This window comes from Sturnira hondurensis, unplaced genomic scaffold, assembly GCF_014824575.4.
Source record: "Sturnira hondurensis isolate 20B ecotype Veracruz unplaced genomic scaffold, ASM1482457v3 Scaffold0010128, whole genome shotgun sequence".
NCBI lineage: Eukaryota > Metazoa > Chordata > Mammalia > Chiroptera > Phyllostomidae > Sturnira > Sturnira hondurensis.
In genome coordinates, this window is record NW_028082759.1 from 32012418 (window position 1) to 32032095 (window position 19678).

General features: G+C 39.4%; 1 protein-coding gene across 2 annotated transcripts in view; it reads right to left on the reverse strand.

Annotated features, from left to right (window-relative positions):
* Positions 1-1763: 1763 nt before the first annotated feature.
* CYP7B1 (cytochrome P450 family 7 subfamily B member 1) overlaps positions 1764-19678 on the reverse strand; it is a 182982-nt gene continuing 165067 nt past the window's right edge. For both annotated transcript variants that reach the window (XM_037058632.1, XM_037058631.1), the window contains exons 5-6: positions 12782-12957; positions 1764-5274 (exon numbers count right to left, since the gene is read on the reverse strand). In XM_037058632.1, the coding sequence (XP_036914527.1) occupies positions 4987-5274; positions 12782-12957 (464 nt within the window). In that variant the 3' untranslated portion in view covers positions 1764-4986. The remainder of the gene's footprint in view (positions 5275-12781; positions 12958-19678) is intronic.

Genomic DNA, 19678 nt, shown 5'->3' on the forward strand with positions numbered 1-19678 from the left:
TTATTGAAAAGCTTATTATGGCCCTAGCCAGGTAGCTCAGTTGGTTAGAGCACCGTCCCTATATGCCAAAGTTGTGGGTTTGATCTCTGGTGAGGGCACACACAAGAATCAACTACTGCCCTGGCTTGTGGAGCTCAGTAGATTAAGCGTAGGCTTGCGAACCGAAGAAGCTCGGTTCGTATTCCCAGTCAGGGCACAGGCCTGGGTTGCGGGCCAGTTCCCAGCAGGGGATTCACGAGAGGCAACCATACATTGATATTTCTCTCCCTCTCTCCTTCCCTTCCCCTCTAAAGATAAATAAAATCTTTTAAAAAATCAAATACTGAATGCTAAGTAAAACAACAATTCCATGTCTCCCTCTCTCTCACCTTAAAATCAATATAAATAAACAAACAACTTATCAGTCCTTGATATTTTTAGATCTGTGTTTACATCCCACATAAATAACAAAGCTAAAATATATTGAAAAATACTCTGAATACAACAATTAACATGCTTTTAAGGAGACTATCAAAATAAAAATACATGCACATGTGTGTGTGTGGAGGTAATGAGATGTGCGGCTACTTAGATAGCGAAATTATTTCCCAAATAATTTGCTACTTGTAATCAAGTCTAACATGTTCCTCATAGGGAAATAAGAAGACATGACCATTCATATGTGCTTTAAAATTTATTTATTGAATTTGTTTTGTAAATAAAATTCGATAGATTTACAAAGCATTTTTCTTACCTACAATGTTAAGATAATTTGCTTCCTCATCAACCCACATATATGCCATTTTAAAATCAAAAGATAATATTAAACGAATGATCCAGGACAATAGTGTTTTTTTTATAGCACATAGCATTCCTCTGCCTAAAAATTTTTTAAACAGAAATATTGCCAAGTTATCTTCTATTTAAAATTATGTAGTAGAGCTTTTCATGAGTTACATTTACCTTACTCAAGAAGGTATAATAAACAGAATAAACATTTAAAGCTAAAATGTTCAAACATCAATGATCACTGATTTAGATGAACACTATGAAGTAGAATAAGCAATAATTGCTTTAGAGAAATACCAGAGTTTTATGTGATCGCTCATTATAATTTAAAATAATGCTACAGGGAATGTAATCTTGGCTTGCAAACTTTTTCTTAATTGAGTATGTGAATATGAATACCTAATAATGCAGTTCAAGTAAATAATAGTTTGCAACATTGGCAAATTCAATAGGTTAAAACAGGGCATATTCTACTGACATGTAATTCTTGTCTTATAATTACTGACATTATTTTACACTACAATCAAAATCTAGACAATTTTTGGCTTTGATCTTTGAAACTGGTTTTAAGATTTCACTGTTAAATTAGAAGATGCTTACAGGAAAAGTTATCCCCATTGAGTTGGGAAGCTCTTTTGCCTTAGACTTGTGACCCAAAATGTGATGAGGAAATGGAGAAGATATACTAAAGTGTGTCAGGAAAACCAAGAGGAGGCAGATAAAATTCCCCAGGGGCTGCTTATCACATGCCTTATTTAGTGATAAACAGCTGTTATCTTAATACCTTCAGAACATTTCTTTTTTGCTAACTGAATGCATCGTTACTGTTGGCCATGGAGATAAAGCAACATTATTAATGATTCATTTCCTTTATTTTGAAACTTAGGGGAGACTTACAAATGAAAAGATAGACTTTATAATATGTAAAATACAGTTTGAAAAACATTCTGGAGATTTAATGACTGTATTTGGTTTTGGTTATTTTTACCATGCAATCACAGTCCCAGGTGTATATGTTTTATTGTGTGTGATTATGCACAGAGTAATTTCTCATTACAAAACATTAATGTGGGAAGAATGATGGAAGGTTAGTCAGAACTAGTGACAAATCAGAATTTTAGAATGGTTTTAAAAGGATGAACGTATAACTTATAACTATATTTATAATCAATTAACTGTGAATATGTGGTTTTCCCTAATAAACTGTGTGTTTTTGAGGACAGGTAATCTAGTGACAACATATCTAGAGCAGAGGAAATGTTCAATAAATGATCAAGTAAGTGATTAATGCATTAACTAACGGCAAACATTCTATTTCCTTTTACAAATACATAAAAGAGGTTTTTAAAAGGCAAACATTGCCAAAGTACCTCTTTTACAGCTTCAGGTTTGCAGATTGCATTACACTTTTCAAAATACTGTGTTACTATGAGGATTACTATGTTTAATCCTCATAATGAACCCTGGTGTTGAAAAGGCCTTGTTATTTTTATTTTGCAAATAAAGAAGCTGAAGCACTGAGAAGCAAAGTGACTTGCTGATAATAATAAACCAGCATGTCACGGCTAGAAACCACGTCTTTTAACTTATTGCACCATGACATTTGCTCTGTTCATGAACACTCTTTAATTACTAGGTTTAAGCTGGTCACAGGATTCTCTGGTTTTGGTTCTCCTGTCCATTGCTTTTACAGAATATTTTCTCAACTATTTAATTTATTCTTACTTTCTCTTCAAAATTCTCATACACAGTCCCAATTATAAATTACGCAGAAATTAGAATGGAATGATTTTCTATATTTTCTCTGCTATAACATCACAGAAGTGTACTATGAAGATGAATTTAAGAATCTGAAGGCTTCCATTTAAGGTAACATGGCAAACTCGATGTCCTGGCACAAAGTACATGGGCTATGCTTATAGAGCTATGCTTATGCTTTAGGACACAAAGCTGAGGGCCCAAGTGGGGTGTGTGTGTGTGTGTTTGTGGTGCTGGAGTTGAGGACAGGGTTTGCAGAAGGCCATGGTGGAGAGTGGCTAGGCATAGCAGTGGGAAGATAAGTGGGGGTAGGTTGGGCTTTGGTCTCTCCCTCACAGTAACTGTCCCACCAACAGTTTCCTGGGTAAACAGATTATTAAAACATGGTGGGTGCATATTATGGAATATTGAATTAACAAGGCTCTAGTTTATAAAAATACATTTATGTAAATCAAAGCATGCACCCAAGATAATAATATATGTTCTATAAAAAGATAAACATAAAACACTTTAGAATGTTTGCCTACAATGGGAAGGGTTCAAGGGTGGGGGCTAGGGATAAAATAGAATAAGTAAATAAAGCCAGAGGGACCCTGCCTCGACCAAGTATAACTGTGTACACTGAACTAACAGGTACAAGGAATATGATTACTCAATCCTATCAACCTGGAGTTAAAGTAAAAAGAAGGAGGAAATAAACTGAATAGAAGTGATAAAAAGCAGATTTGATACACTGTGAGGGGGAAAAAAACTAGAAGAGAGATCTAAAGAAATTACCAAGAACTTCAATTAGAAATATAAAATATGAGGAGAAAAGTTCAGACAACATTGAGTATAGAGTGAGAGGCTCTGACAGAGAGCTAGAGAGAGGTAATATTTTAAAGAGATAATGTCCGACAATATTTCACACTTAATGAAAGACACACATTCTCAGATTCAAGAATCACAAGCATGACAAATAAAAATGAAGAACATTGAAGACAAAGACAGTATGTTAAAGCTGTCAGGGAGAAGAGACAGGCTACCTACTGAGTAATTAAACTGATAAAGGGCCAGCCTCTTGAAAACAATGAGAGAAGCCCCGTTAGGAACACTCAATATCTTCAAAACTCTGTGAGGAAACAATTCTCATCCTCGACGTGGGCAGCTAGTGAAACCATGTTTCCAGAATGGTGGCAAAAATGAAAACATCTCCAATCAAGCAAAAGCAGAGTTCAGAGCAGAGAAAACCTTCACTAAGGACCTTTTAGAGCATGTATTTGAGGAAGGAGAAAATGAATGTGTATTTAGAAAGATGTACTTAGCACATCTTCTTAAATGTGCTAAGTACTTTATAATGTATTTAGAAATCAATTTCTTTTTAAAAACAACTGCACATTTCTGAAATATGAAAAGTCTCAATTCATGCAGGATGAATTATCTGAGTTTTACCACCTGTTTTGCTTCTGTAGCCATCATCCTAAATTCCAGCCAATCACTCGGTAATCTGGTACTAGAAGCCTTTGCCTCATGGACACAATACTGAGTTGTGGTATGTAAATTTATACTCCATTTTGTAATGTAATTCAAAGCAAAACAAACTTTAAGTCCAAAAGGTCAGGTGTCAAGAACAAATGCTATTATCTAGTTTCTCAATTTATATGAATAGAAGCATTTAGGAAAGACTCAATTGCACCATTGGCATAACAATATAGTTTACGTTCCAGCCAAATGCTACAATCAGTCCTGCGGTGATTTCAACATTTGCTTCTACGATAAACCTAATGCTAATGTCTAGGGCAATTGCTGAATATAAAATAGGTTTTGTGTGTTCTTATACATTAAATCTCATCAGTATCAAACTTGAACATGAGTGGTCTTATATCGCAAGAAATTTTGTTTTATTGATATAGTACACAAGTAATAAAGAGCATTTATGGAAGACTAAATATTGAAGTTGAAGTATTTGATCCACTGCAAAACTCATTTAATGCAAACATACCATGGTGACATAGGTATTATCGATATTACACTTAAAGGGAATACTTTCTTCCAGTCCTTCTCATGAAAACTTGATTCCATTCTCTGCGAATTTGGAAGTTGGTAGACTGTGTCAATTTCCAGCAGGAAATAAAATATGTATTTATATATGAGAGATGAATTTGAGTGACTTTTAAAAATCCCACAGTACCAAATCTATTGCTGCCTAATCACAGGTGAAAAATCACAGTATGAAGAAACTCAAAACTGCTGTTAGGTTCATTATTTATGTTGATTCTAAGGTTTATTTTCATGCCACCATCCTGTTTTATTTTATGACCAAATACAAACTGAATGGATCTCAAATCAAATCAAATTTGGCACTTTTTTTTTAAACAGAAGAAACAAAGCAATTACATTCGCAGAAATCAGAAACAAACAGAGGGGCTGAGGACGTTTAGGTTAGTTTCCGTAGATCTCATTTCTTTCCTTTTAGCTTCTTTAAGATTTGACTTTGTACCTAAATAAAACATCAGAAGGTGGGTACGGAACACCAAACAAGAAGTGGCCATGGTCCAGTTGAACAGGTTTATGATCGATTATTTCTAAATCAAAACAAGTTAAAAGTACAACTAACAGTTGCTTTATTTCATTAAGTGCAAGAAATCGGCCCGGGCATTTGCTGGCTCCTAATCCAAATGGCAGGAGGTAATACTTCAGCTTTTTACCTCTTTTGAAAAAGGTGATTTTCTTCTTGCCGTTTTCTACAAAGCGGTCAAATCTATACTCCTGTGTGGAAGAAATAGAGAATGTTAACAAATGTACATGAAATAGCTTGAGTCCTTGTCCACAAAGTTGCCAGCTTCCCCTGCCTGTCTTAAAAGGCTCCTTTTAAGAATGTAAAGCTTGACTAAAGGCAAATCATGTATAAACTTTCAAAAAACTCAAATTCTACTAAGAAATTACTTCTCCCATATGAAGTGGAATCCAAGCACCTATATGACTCTCCCTCCCAATCCGCCTTCCTTTCCCATGCTGAGTTTCCTAAGTCTGGAGGCAGTACCTCTATTTTTGCTCTTTAAGGTGGGAGAGCCTTAGTCAAGTGCCCTGACTAATGGGCACTTGACGGGCCAATGTTGGGTGGAAGATCAGGGCTCGGTACTGCCACCATTGTTAGTGGAATAACGAACAGCAGCTGCTAACTGAGGATCCATAATATACTTTTTTCCTATTCTTTCCCAGTCGGCTACTAAGGGATAAGAACTATGAGTTTAGAGTTCATTTATGTTTAGCTTCAAGAGATATAAAATAATAAAATTCACATGAAGCGTTAGGGAGGAGCTAAGCCACAAAATTGGTCTGGCTTGTTTTTTGACGGTGGATGGTTCTATCAGAATGAACTTTCTTTGGGTTAACTCTAGGCTGGTGGGTGTTTCTGATATGTTTTCATAAGTCAGTTCTATTACTTGTTTACAGAAAACGATGGGCCTGGATCATCTTGGGTGTTGGCCCGCCATCTTAATTCATTCTCACTTGAGTTTCCAAGAGGAGACTGAGTGACCTTATTTCAGCCCATGCTGAATTAAACCATTGATTAAATTAACACGTGGCATGCATGAAAATGACCGTGTATTTCCTGTGCTTGGTGCTCATTAGCATTAGATCTGCTCAGCGCACAACTTGGATATGAACTACATAGTGTCAAAGGCAAAGGAAGCAGGTCAGATGAAAAAGCATTTCACGTTATAGAGAAAACCCTATGATACCTGGATAGATTGTGAATGCATCATAAATGACCTGTCTCATTTCATGCCTCTATTAATGCCAGCAAAATCATTTCTTTAAAAGAAACTGGGTTTATCCTCATTTATCCAGGATATGTATTTTGATAAATAGTCAAGTTTAGAAAACACACTTTGGGTAGCTTCTATTCCACTCCAACTCGTAAGTGGATGCAATCGAAATGGCAAATTAATCTGCATTAGAATACAGGTGTATTTTCCCACAGAGAAATTTCTGGGATGTATTTGAATACAATCTAATCAGCTCTAAACTGAAACTATCTGTTCATCCCTATGAGTAAGAACACTCTTCACTGACATATATGTGTTACTGGAGACAGAGTTACTGCATCGCACTCTCTCCTGGTGACCACTGCCCATCACCTTGGCCTGGGCCCATTTTCCCCAGTCTAGTGCTGCTGCTTCCAACCAATGTGAGGAAACCAGCACTCTTCCCAAGAGCTCCTGGCCAAGGTCAAATCAGTTCAAGTTAATTTTGCCACGAAATGATGTGTTAGAAATGGTCTCACTGTAGTCCCATTGTTTAAGCCAGAACATACAAAAGGAAAACTTAGCTTGGGTTATGACTTTATAATGTCCTGTTATAAATGTCCTTTATAATGTCGTAAGTAGGCAAAGCTGTCACTACTTTCCTGTTCTTTGTGAAATTGGCTGTACTGCCCTCTGGGGGGCCATGGCGACCTGCACATACTGGTCCCCGACCCCTGCAACCTTAGTTAGTGTTTACATTCGGTTCCTTCAAATTCCTAGTCGATCAGGAATGTCACTCCTGTAATTCAGCATATTCTATTCAATTTCCTCATACTAAACATGTTAGAAATTCCTACTTGGTTAAATATACCATGAAACAAGAAGGGAAGAGGCCCCCTTCTTTTGCTCCGAGACCGTCATCAAGGGCAAAGGGCACATAGACATAAATATATTTTTTAGTAGAAATTTATTTTCAGTTTGTTTTTTTACGGCGAGGGCATGGAGAACCAAAGTTGACAGCGATATGGGGAAAAGCTTGTGGTAGCTGCTAGGGATATAGCATGGTTTTAGCCATAATGAGGAGTGTGATGATCTCATCCCTGAGATTTGGAGGTCGCAGTGCCATAGAGCAAAGGGTTAGAAAGCTCAAGATGTCCATGTTTACTTGGAACAACTTGATACAGGATTCACCACGTTGGCTTCAACTCTTATAGCTACAATAACTCAGTGTTTCATAATTAAAATGGGTCCATTGAATGCAATAGTATTAAACAGATAAAAATAAAGAAGCCATAAGAGAAAGAGTAAGACATTGAAACTCCCCATTGCTCCTCTAACGATTGTTGTAGGTGACTCTGCAACATCTTTCTTCTGCGTCAGACTTGTCTAGGCTCCAATGGTGGTGATCACATCGAGTTGGCCTCTGGCCGCTTCAGGATAGGGTATGTGAACCAATCTCATTGGTGCTGTACGGGAAAAGTCTATGGGGGCATCTGGGAGAAGTCTTCTTCTTTTGAACAAAAACAAACAAACAAAAATGGTTCACCACCCTCTCTCCTCTGGACCCACTTTAATGTGAAAATGGCGCCTGCAACCGCTGTGGCCATCGTGCCACAGGCAGCAGACAGAGGTCACCCACAGGAAACAGCGGAGCCAAGAAATCCCAGGAGATCCCCGTTGTCACGCTGTCTTATTTATCTCTGTATTTTTTAAGCACCCAACAGAGTGCCTTACACATAGTAGAGGCTCCATATATGTTTGTCGAATTAATGAATAAATACATGACAATAAGTATATTTTAGAAGCAATCTTCAAGCTCGTGAAAAAATGGAGATATTGAATAAGTAAATAAACATGTAGAGAATGAAGAGGAGATGAATATTCAGTGTTTACAAGGGGAAAATCGTATAATATCTAGCACTACAAATCAGCGCTGGATAGATGATTCAATTTTCTGAATCGAGAAGACTTTTTGGTATAAGTGACTGAGGAACACTGTCTAACACCCTAATCTGTATTCCCCAAATATCACATTTAGTTCATTCAACAGATTTTTACAGCACTTCCTGTATGTAAAGCATTGAAGTTAAACAGGCACAAGCATGGACTTGTGGTTGAGGTAGATGATGTTTATATGGTCAGGTCTTGTATTCACTCAGTTCATCATTTGGATTTAGGGATCTAGATTAGACAAAAGAGAGGACTTCCTAGAAATAAAAACTGCCAGTGTTTTGAATGGATGAGTGAGGAGCTGCACCGTTGCCCTTGGTTTACAGTCAGTCCTCTGGGGAGCAAGATGACAGATGACACAAGTTCCTTGTATCTCTACAACCTAGGTTCCAACCAGTGGTGTGCTACAGCCAGCTTGTACTGGCTCAAACAAATGTGCATATCTCTTTTCAACTCCATGTTTAGGGTCTTCAAGTTGATTACATGAAATCAGCCAAGGTGAGATTATTTATACCAGGAAAACTGACAAACTTGGGGCTTTCAAAGTGGTGGTCTACCGGCTGGTCTAACATAGCAGGTGTAGCCATTCACTGGTACGGCAGAAACCCTGTCGACGTGAAAGACTCGGCTGTGAGATAGCCAGGTGATAAGGCCAAGCCCCTAAACCATAAGCTCTTAAGGACAGAGGTCTTTTTTATTTCTGTGTCACCCATTAGGCCCATCAACGTGCTTTCTGGATAGCAGATATGCACTATACATTTGTTTCCTTGAAATAGATGAGGGGTGCAACTCTACTCCAGTTTGAAATATAGACAATAATTATTTAAAGGTCTTTGAACTTCAGAGCTTTAGTGGGCACTTCAATGGCTTTGTAACGACTTTGTTGTTTCACTGTTTTCTTACTTTAGGAGGCTACATGGTTATGATAATCTGTTATTATCTTAAATCTTTGCTGTTTCTTCCATATGGACCTCCCTCTAGGCCTCCCTTTATGCTGTATCCCTTCAGGCCATAGAAAAAAACAAAACAGATTTGATCTTTTTTGATGGCTCTGAGTTTGCATTTTGGCACAGAAGATTTCATCACCATTAACCGATTCTTTGAGAGCCAGTGCTTGAGTTGTGTCTGGTAATAGATATAAATTTGAGGAAGGCTTCAGAAAATTTAAAGAGCTCTCCATTGCTAGCTAATTTATCTCACAGGTGGCAAACACAAAGCCTGAGGGCCAAATCCGGCCCTCCACTTTGTTTTACCTTGTTTCTAGCCGGCAGAAGTGCCGGGCTCTCGCTTAACTGTTAAGGAGTAGTTACATTTACACAGTCCTAAAATCACATTTGGCCCTTTGAAGGCTGATGTGGCCCCCTGTGAAAATGAGTTTGACACCCCTGGGATATTCTTGGATAGCATTTAGACCCACAGAAACAGAGGAAGAAAGAATTGGGAAGGGGTGTTTTCTTTGCTCTCTTTCATTGTTTTAAATGTTACTACCAATTTGTTTTCTCACACAGGCAAGAACCATCTGAGCAGCTACATTACAATAAGCTAAGCAACAAATATTTCAGGAAAATAATTTGTAACACAGAGGTTACACGCTGGTAGCTTATACATTCAGTTAGGTTCACGGACACTTTTTGTTTAGCCAACATTGTGTTTTAAACTTCATTTTTTCCAAACATTTGGAAATTCTATTCTAAGCTTCACTTAGAAACATGTTTTTTTGAGTTAAAAAGAAACTGACTTGGCCATACCAGGCCTACACGCTTGTAAGAGCTGAGGGTTAGCTCAGAAGTAGTCAAATGGACTCAATAAGATGACTCCTGGGTGCTCCTTTTGCCACAGTTCTCACCACTCCAGATAGTGTTGCCATATTGATACACAAGCTACTTCACCTATTCAGGCCCAGTACATATATGAGTGTGCAACAGCTGGGGAGATTTAAAAATTTAACTGGAGCGTACTTTCACTTTCAGTGCGTTCATCCATCCCAGCATCTCCTTGTTTGTTCACCGTCTATGGACACCCTCCTGTGTGCGAGGCACTAAGCTTGTAGTGTATGGAACCACAGAGAAGTAAACAAGTAATTGCAAAATACCATGCGTTGTGGACCATAATAAAAAGTAAATGAAAGGGGCACAGAGTGGGCACTGGCAAATTCTCTAGGAGTGAGGTGGGAATCAGGGGCACTGCCAAAGAAGAGGTAATTAAGGATGATTCGTGGGAGGGACATTCAGGAACAGAGAGAGAGGTGAAGGAGAACCATGGCCTGCTCTTGTAATGTCATATTCTAGGGTCTCTGGAACTTGAACAACCTGAAACCTGGCATGGCCAAGTCAGTTTCCTTTTAACTTGAACGACCTTGTTGGTTGGGAGAACCTATGTCCTGCTAAGGCTCTTCAGTGTCTTTGGACTCTGAGAATTAATGATACTGATATCTGGAGTTAGTCTTCTTCGTGTTTTTGACCCAATAGCAATGGTCTGTTTTCTATACCTAAGGCCCATCCTCCCATTCAAGATACGCAATGTACAAAAAAAGGAAATGGAAAATAAGGGTGTCTGATGAGCTCCAGGGGCCAGAGCTCCTGGGCCAGGGCTCTTCATAACAAGGACAGATGTGCCTTCTTTACTGTCAGTGCCTGTTGTTTTGGGGTGGGCATCTTATTGCCATCCTAAGTTGATAAGGAAAAAAGGAATCCATTTATATGCCTGACAGTGGTAAATGCTTAGTAGATGTTTACAAAACGATTATGTAGGACCTTGTCAAATCACATAAAAATGGTTCTGAACTACAACTACTGGCATTCCACAATTAATTTCAAGAAAACAATACCGCGGCAAAGAATTAGCTGGTTTTAATATTAGTCAGGCATAATTGACTAATGTTAAGCCCAGCAAATAATACAAAGTGCTTATCAACTTAAGTTAGAGCTACCCCAATATTCAGCACCATTATTGTGGTGCTAAGTTGGCATTCACAATATTGCAATTTTCATCATCCACAGGTTTAGCATGAGGCCAACCCTTCCAATTATTATTAAGATCGGTCAATTTGTTATGTAAAATTTGGACATTGCTAGTTAGTATTCTATAGAAATCCTATAATATAAATAAAAATCAGCACATGTTCAATATTTAACTTTAATTTTTAAATTCCTGAAAGTATCATTTATGGTCTTTTTTTTAATCACTGGGGCAGGGTCAGGAGTGGAGTCTAGGAGGAACCCAAAGAACAGTACCACAAAAACAGTGGTGATTTGGCAAACATCTGTTGAGTATTTGTTGATTTTATTGTCATGACATGAAGAGTAAACTTAATGACTACTGGAATAATCATATAATGAAAAAATAATGTTAAATATGCTAAAAATCAGAGCTAAAATAAAGCAGTTCTAAAATTTTAAAATATTTTTCAAATATTAATTATGTTCCCTGTTTATTGACTACTTGGGTGTGAAAATTTTGATATCTACCAATGTGGAAATAAAGCTTGTTGTCTGGGAAATGCTTATTCACTCACTAATACCTCGCTCCAACTTGCTCTCATCATTCATTTAATGCCCTTTCTTCTGAAACAGATAGAAACCATATATACATTCTCCCTCACCTAAAAAAATTGCCTTGCTGATGAAATCAATACATATTATCTCCTTGTATATGAAGTTGTCTTCTCCTCTTTGGCTTCCAAAATTCATCAATATTTTAATCCAGCCCGGCTGCATGACAACTCACTTCAGAAACTGGGTTTAAAAGTGGCCCAGCTTTTGAATTGCTCAAAAGAACACAGAGATTCCCTTTGAAAAATGGCCTTTTGGATACAAAAACCACTGCAGTAACAACATTACTTCATGAGGCGCACAGGCAGAATATGACTGTGTTTAATTTGCATGCAGGTGGTGAACCTCCGAAGTGGTATTAAGGGATGAGCCAGGGTGGATTAATTTCCAGTCTTTGACATTCATTAACTCCAGCTTTGGGGGAAAAAAATACAAGGAGATGACACAATTACCCTCAGAGCTTCACCCATGAGCAGCAGCTTTACAATCTCAAGTTCGTAACGCCATTGTAACTGATCAAGGCGGAGCACGTATCTTTAGTAAGAGGTGAAAAAGTATATGGGCTTAACTACGACCATGAAGGTATTTCACTCTGGGATATAAACCCCATTCTGGAAAGACTTGGTAACGTCATTATCATTGTTTATCCTCTAAGCCACCTGTCAATAGCTTGCCTTTTATGTTTTTTAATAATTCTTTGCCAAGCGAAACCTATATATGCCCTAGAGGTAATGATGGCCTAAGCACAATGCCCATTTCATTGGAAGACACTAGCATTGAGTTTCATCACGGTATTCCTGTTTATGGGCCACAGAATCTTTGAAGGAGAGATCCTAGGAAGCACGTTAGTGCATAGGAACACTTTTCCATTGGAGGAAAAATAGAAGTCATCGAAGTGCCTCAAATCCTATCTAAAATGAGGCGGTAAAAAAAAAGAGAGAGAGATAGAAAAGAGCTTATGAGGAAGAACAATGTGCTTGCAATATCTAAGAAGTAGCTGGGACCAGTTCGACATTTATTTACCTCTGGAGCTTCAAAGACTTCAGGGTCATAGTGCAAGATTGGAGGAAAGATGGCTAACATGTCTCCCTTTCGCAGAAGGTGGTCCTGGGTCTCTGAGGGTAGAGTCATATCCTCTTGGATGAAGCGGATGATGGACGAAAATGAACACAGTCGTAAAGTCTCAAGAATGGCACTTTCTGAAGGAAAAATAAGCAACAGCTTCTTAAACTCTGACGGGTCCTGAGGAGGGCCCACAATTTACCATTAAAGCTCATCACCAATAGCTTTCCTAAACAGATTCACTGAGTGCTGAGAGGGTGGCTTCGCCAGACTAGAGTGGAAAGGGGGCGGGTGAGACAGCTGTGGGCCGGGCGTTTCACGGATGGGGAGCAACAGTGCTGTGCCGGGGCAGAAAGTCATTAGTTAGAATTTCTTGTAGGAAAGAACAGTTTGCAAGAGAGAAACGTTGTATTACGGTTATACCCCCTGTAAATTCAAACCATATCCCTCTTAAACAACTGCTGGTGGGTTATTTCACCAACCCACAGAACAGCTATGCCTTTAAAGACAGGCTGAGACATTTAATAACCACTTAGGCAGTTAATAGAAAGGTGATGGTAGTGGTGCTTTCTGAGACAGCTTAACACTTAAATTCTTTTATGTGAGCTGTAAATAAACACGTGAGTCAGCATTTGCTGGAAAATTTTCAAAGGAAAAATACTTAAAAAATACTTTTATAGGATTCAGAAGAAAACTCTATTTCCCTTGCATCCAGGGAAAATAACAGCCACCATCATAACCTGGAAGATTCCAGAAGCTGAATGTCCTTGCTTTCCCAGTGGCCTTCACCTTTTGCTCCTAGCACGACAGATTTTATGGCTAATTTCCGGCAATTTATCCTGGCAGTTTGAGGAGGAATTCCTTTGGGAATAATATGCATAATTTGCATAAATCATTCTGATAGCATGCATATCAGCATGTAGCTCCTGTCTAGGTCTGCATCTCTGCCTTCATAATCAAAACTGACTATGTTTTCACCAGCGTGAATGGGTGCTGGAATATAAAGCTTGATTCTTTCTAATCAGCAATGTAAAAGAGAGTTCCAAACTGAGTATTTCCCCCTTCCCCTGGTAACACATGGTTGTTTGTGGCGTGCAATGCACAATCACAGACACACACACACAGAACCCAGTTCCCTAGTAGTGTTCAGCAAAGCTCTGAAACAGGTATTCATCATTAGATTATAGAAGCAGACTGGTCAGTGGGGGTTCCGACCAACCACAAAATAAAAATAAATACTATTTCACTAAAATTTAAATCTAGGCATGGCTTGCATAGCACTATCAAGTAGCTTTGGGTGCCTTGTCCTAGGAGGTTTTTCCCTGGCCATGCATTTGTCTAAAGAAACGAGGCTGCGGTCAGCTCTGTGTGGCCGGTGTGGTGATTCAATGTGACGTACAGTGAGGCTGTGCATATTCTTTTGGACTGCCTTCGTTATTATAATCAGGCAGAGTCAGAACGGTTTGTTGATGATGAGGCCAGAAAAGAACTTGGGTTTTGGAACATGGACTCTACTGCAGATAGCCACAAGGCACCTGACATAATGGATTTTAGCTGGCAGGACACCAGTGACCAACATTTCTATAGTAAAAATCAAGGGCCGGCTCTGTGGGGTCAACAACAGCACAGCATCATTTTAGCTTGTGGTGTGAAACGGTAGCTGACATATGTAGCAGCACCGTTTCCCCACCAACTCCAGTAGGGGTGTGGGAGGGAGGAATACAAAAGCTAAATAACTGTGGGGTGGCTGCTGTGACAGGACAGGCATTTAACCGTCCACATAACATGGTCACATCCGATTGGCTGAGGCGCTCTCAGGAAGCAGGGCAGCTTGCGCCCACTGCAGTATCACAAATGACAATTGGGTGAGCATATCTTAGGCAGAAGTTAATCACAATAATGGAGCACAAAGTGTGGCTTAGCGGTCAGATCGTAAATGACAAATCTGTTTTACCTTCCAGTAGCAGTTATGTGTGCAAGGCGAGGCTGGCTCTTGCTCTGAGCGATCGTGCCGATAATCATTAGATGACAGAAGTAATGAGTTGCATTGTTATTAACAACAGAGAGTGGGGCTTCCGTGCCTCTGTGTTGCCACATACAGGCACAAAAGCCAGCAGCTTCTCCACCAGCCCAGTGTGAGTGCAGGCAGAGCTATATGTTGAGAAGAATGACAACCGCACAACAACAGAAAAATGCAGCCTCGACTTGTAGTTGTCATAGTTGAGCAGACACCAGCCAGTGCCACTGACAGACCAGCTGGGCCCTGGGAGGCCTTCCATGCTGCACCAGGAGGTACAGTAAATTATCCTGCACGGTAGAGCAACATCTGTTTCTGTGCTAGTGCCGAACAAACAAGGCAATTTAAAACATACCAAGGGATAACCAAGCAACAACTGAACATGACCCTCATTTTTCCCCCCTTCTCACGCACGAGGTGCTGAGCTTCATTGTGCAAGCGCTCCACGAAAGAGAGGCCAGGTTGGTATGTGATAAGGTGTTGTCAGAGGCATTTTACATATTTCCAAAATGGAAAGAAAAAGCTTATAGTATTGTTATTCTTAGAATCTTCCTTCCCCCTTCTATCTTTATTTCTTTTATGCCAAAGCTAGCACTCAGTTCTCAATTTGCTCTAGAATTTAAAAAAAAAAAAACTTTCCATATACTTATAAATATTCAGTCTTTAAACCTAATTTGCTATACTTAGTTCACATGCCTTCAAGCATTTGTCTTCCAATTTCCACTGAATAAATGCGTACTAATGAGAACTAGAGCAAGCTGCCGAGGCAAAGCTGGGTGACTTGGGTCTGGCCTGCCACCAGCTTGTGATAGGCGGGCAAATTGAGTTAAAATGAAAAGTCTTGTCAGCTGAAATTCAACATGGTAGCCAAACAGCAAGCTGTCAATCATTCCAGCCCAAACAAGGGGCTGCAGGTAATAAAAGGTCACTGAGATCATTAGTGTGCCTGGCTTTCATACGCAAGTTAATTTTAATTAAACATGATCTCTATCTGTAAATGTTTTATAAAACTTATTGTGCATAATGGATTGTTAATTTATACTAACATTTAGCAGGTAATAGGACCCTCTACTTATTAAATGCATTGTAGAAAAACGGCTATCAAGAATGAAAATATTTGGGGGATAATTTACACCAGGCAATCTAAAGTGCCAACAATTGCCATGGTGATTAAGATAAGGCCGCCTGTGTTTTTTTCCTAAGAACTAAGCTTCACTGACCAGTACTCACAGGGAAATTGGGTTACCGAATTCCCACAAGCAGCTTACCGTTCTGAGCCTGCGCGGCCTTCTTCACCTGGCTAGGGAAGATTTGTTTTGCTTCAGGATAAAAAAATATTCTGATTCAGTATCCACTGTAGGCAAAAAGCTGAGGAATGTGTTGAGCTGAGATGCTTCACAATGTAACTGTGAAGGAAAAGGGCAAATGAAAGAAATGGCGGTGGAAAAAGGCATCTCCACTTTCTCTTTTGCCATCAGATCTCCATTCTGGCTGTAATAATTGACAGCTGATTCTCATTTGCAGATTTAAAGCGGGGAAGCAGCATAGAACTATCAATAATGCATGTTACAGTGCAAACACAAATAACCACATCCAAGTTTCTGCCTCACACTTAAGCCGTGTCTGTGTGTGTGGAATGAATGCACTGTGACATGGCCAGGCTGTTAATTTGGGTCATCTTAATGACTGGGGCAGGCTGTCATACCATTCGATTAGCCATGGCGATCAGTAGATAGCAGGGGTGCCTCAAGTGAAATGAACAGCCAGGCCCAGCCGCAGTGTGCTGGGGCTGAGATCTTGGAGGGAGGTCTTAGGAAGAAGGTAGATGAGTCAGGGGGAGAGGAACCTGGAGGTAGTATGCCCTAGAAGATGTGAGGGTCCAGATGTGTGTACAATTTTATGCAACTGCCTTCAAGACAGGTGAGAAGGTAAATCTGAAATGGTAATAATCAGATAATGCAAAGTAAAATAACTAATTTTTGGATCAACAGTTGTATACTTCAAGCAAAGTCAAAAAACGCCATTGGTACAAATGAATGCCTGCTTTCACTCTGCTTTGCAGGCATGGCCTTTGGTTCACTGCTGAAATACAGACATGTAAGGTCAACATTCGTATATTCAATTGACATTTATTCGGGTCCTGCTCTGCTCAGAACACTGAGCTACTGCTGCCGGTGTGAAATGGTTGCTCACATATGTAGAAAAAAGAGAATACAGCATGTGGATTTGGAATTCAGGGCTAGTGCAATCTAGGTAATTCACTGCTGGAAGGCACATACAAACAGGGATGCTTCCCAAGATCCTAGTGCAGATGCTGTACAATTTCTAATTGGGTATCTCCAATGTTGGCACTGGAAAAGTCTCTTTCAGTAGAAAGTTATTTTTCTGAGCTGAAATTTCTGAGCTGCAATTTGCCTCCCTTTCATTATTCCCCTTTAGAAAACCCAAAGGCAAAAAATTCTAATTTCTCTTCCCCCATAACAGCCCTTTACAAATATTTAAAGATAACGATCGTGTCACTTTTAAATTGTGTGTCAGAGAAGATACGACTTTGCTTCTTGTTGACACACTGGATGAATTCAATTAGTAAAGGTTCCACTAAAATGTGGCAGAACTGGGTACGCTACTTTTGTTGGAAAGGTAGAGAGCAACTTCTTTCTCTGCCCTGAATACCATCTTTCTATTGCTGTTTTGTTGGAAGCAAACGAACAACATATTTTTGAAATAATATAACCACTGACTTATTTTAAACTTTCTGATATCCCAGAGGCTATCAGCCCTGGCTGTCCTTTAGAATCACGTAAGATGGTTTAATAATAATAATAATAAATATAAGTACTCCATCCCAGACCGATGCAATCAAAACTGAAGCAATAATGAACCCTTTTAAATGCATACTTTTAAGCCTTTGTTGCATATCAGTATCATCCAGAGTTTTTTAAAGCCTGAAATCAGAACCTTTGTGGGTGGGACCAGGTTTGAGTACTTTTGAGTCTTCCCAGACGATTCCCATGAGAAATCCATGCTGAGAACCACACCTTCAAAGCTTTTTTTGCTCAGCCAGGAATTTCCTCATCCTGTTCTTATGCAGTTGGTTTTTATACCTCAATACAATAATCTGCATCCTCATTAAATTTCCCTTTCAATCCTTTCAACTCCTGCTTCCAGCCTTCATTATATCATCTAACCCTGTTAGCTTTGTGCTGAGCTGGAAATTCGATAAACATCCAAGGCAGTATCTCTCACGTTTTAACTAATGTCTCCTTAGATTGCATATAAGCATTTTACTCCCTTATTTCTGCTGCACCCCTTTATGGGAGATGCTTTTCCCCGCGGCTCCCGCTGGGGGCCTCTACCATGAAGTAGAATTGATGCCGCCTATGCATCCCCACAGGAAGAGAAGACTGTTTCTGTAAACTTAACTATCGTCGTGTAACTATGTACAATTGAAGTTTCTCAAATATCAATATTTTATAATACTAAATAATTTTTTTCAAAATAACACCCACAATTTTGCCCCTATGCCACACTAAGATGTTCGTAATAAAAGAAGATTTGTGTCGGGGACATATGGAAATACTATCATCTTAGTAACTTTTCCGTAAATCTAAAACTATTCAAAGTGAAAATTTTATTTTTTATTAAACCACCCCCACAAAATTCTGATGTGAAACTCTAGCCCCACCCTCACACTCAAATCCAACTGCACTTGAGAATTACTGATACACGCCCAGGTAAAAAACAGTGGTCCAGAGCATCTCTAGAGCATTTTCCCATAAGGTGACAGTATTTATAGGTTAGCACTGAGTGACAAGGACCTGGCATCGATTTGCGGCTCTGCCACTACCTAGTTGTAGGATTTGGGGTGGTTAACTCAACTTTCTGAGCCTTGTTACCCAATAATTATAGATAATACCTGAGGATTAAATACGCCAAAATGCATGCCTGCCACATAGTAAAAATCATGATTAATACTGTCATTCTTGCCCAGGCTGGCGTAGCTCAGTGGATTGAGCGCGGGCCTGCGAACTAGACAATCGCGGTTCGATTCCCAGTCAGGGCACATGCCTGGGTTGCAGGCCGGTTCCTCACAGGCTAACTACCAGCAGGGGATGCACAAAAGGCAACCATACATTGATGTTTCTCTCCCTCTCTCCTTCCCCTCTAAAGATAAATAAATAAATAAAATCTTAAAAAAAAAATACTGTCANTGCAGGCCGGTTCCTCGCAGGCTAACTACCAGCAGGGGATGCACAAAAGGCAACCATACATTGATGTTTCTCTCCCTCTCTCCTTCCCCTCTCTCCTTCCCCTCTAAAGATAAATAAATAAATAAAATCTTAAAAAAAAATACTGTCATTCTTAACGTCTCCTCTGAAATTAAAAATATCATCATCTAGCCCACACTTTCAGATCTTGTCTGTGTGAGATCTCGTCTGGCTTTGTCCATCGCGACACAAAGAATTCCTCCTCCCTTTCCGTTTGGACGATGGAAAGGACTCCAGTGATTCTGACAGCAGACGGGTCGGAGGGGAAGAGCCTTGGACAGAAAGCCCGAGTCCTGCGCTGTCCTTTCCCTCCATGATCTTAGGCTAATTACATAGCACCCCGAGTATTACTTTTTCATCTTTATTGTGTTGCTTTTTCCATTACCATTTAGTTCCCTTGTGCTGCCCCTCAAATTTTCTCGTCTGTAAAACTAATGACAAAGTAATAGCTGCCTGAGTCCCCCAGTATCTCAGTGAAGATCACACAAAACAATGTAGTACCATTAAGTTGCTTTGAAATGTTGAAACCATTAATAGTTTTAATATGGACTATGTCAAATAATCACTATTTGT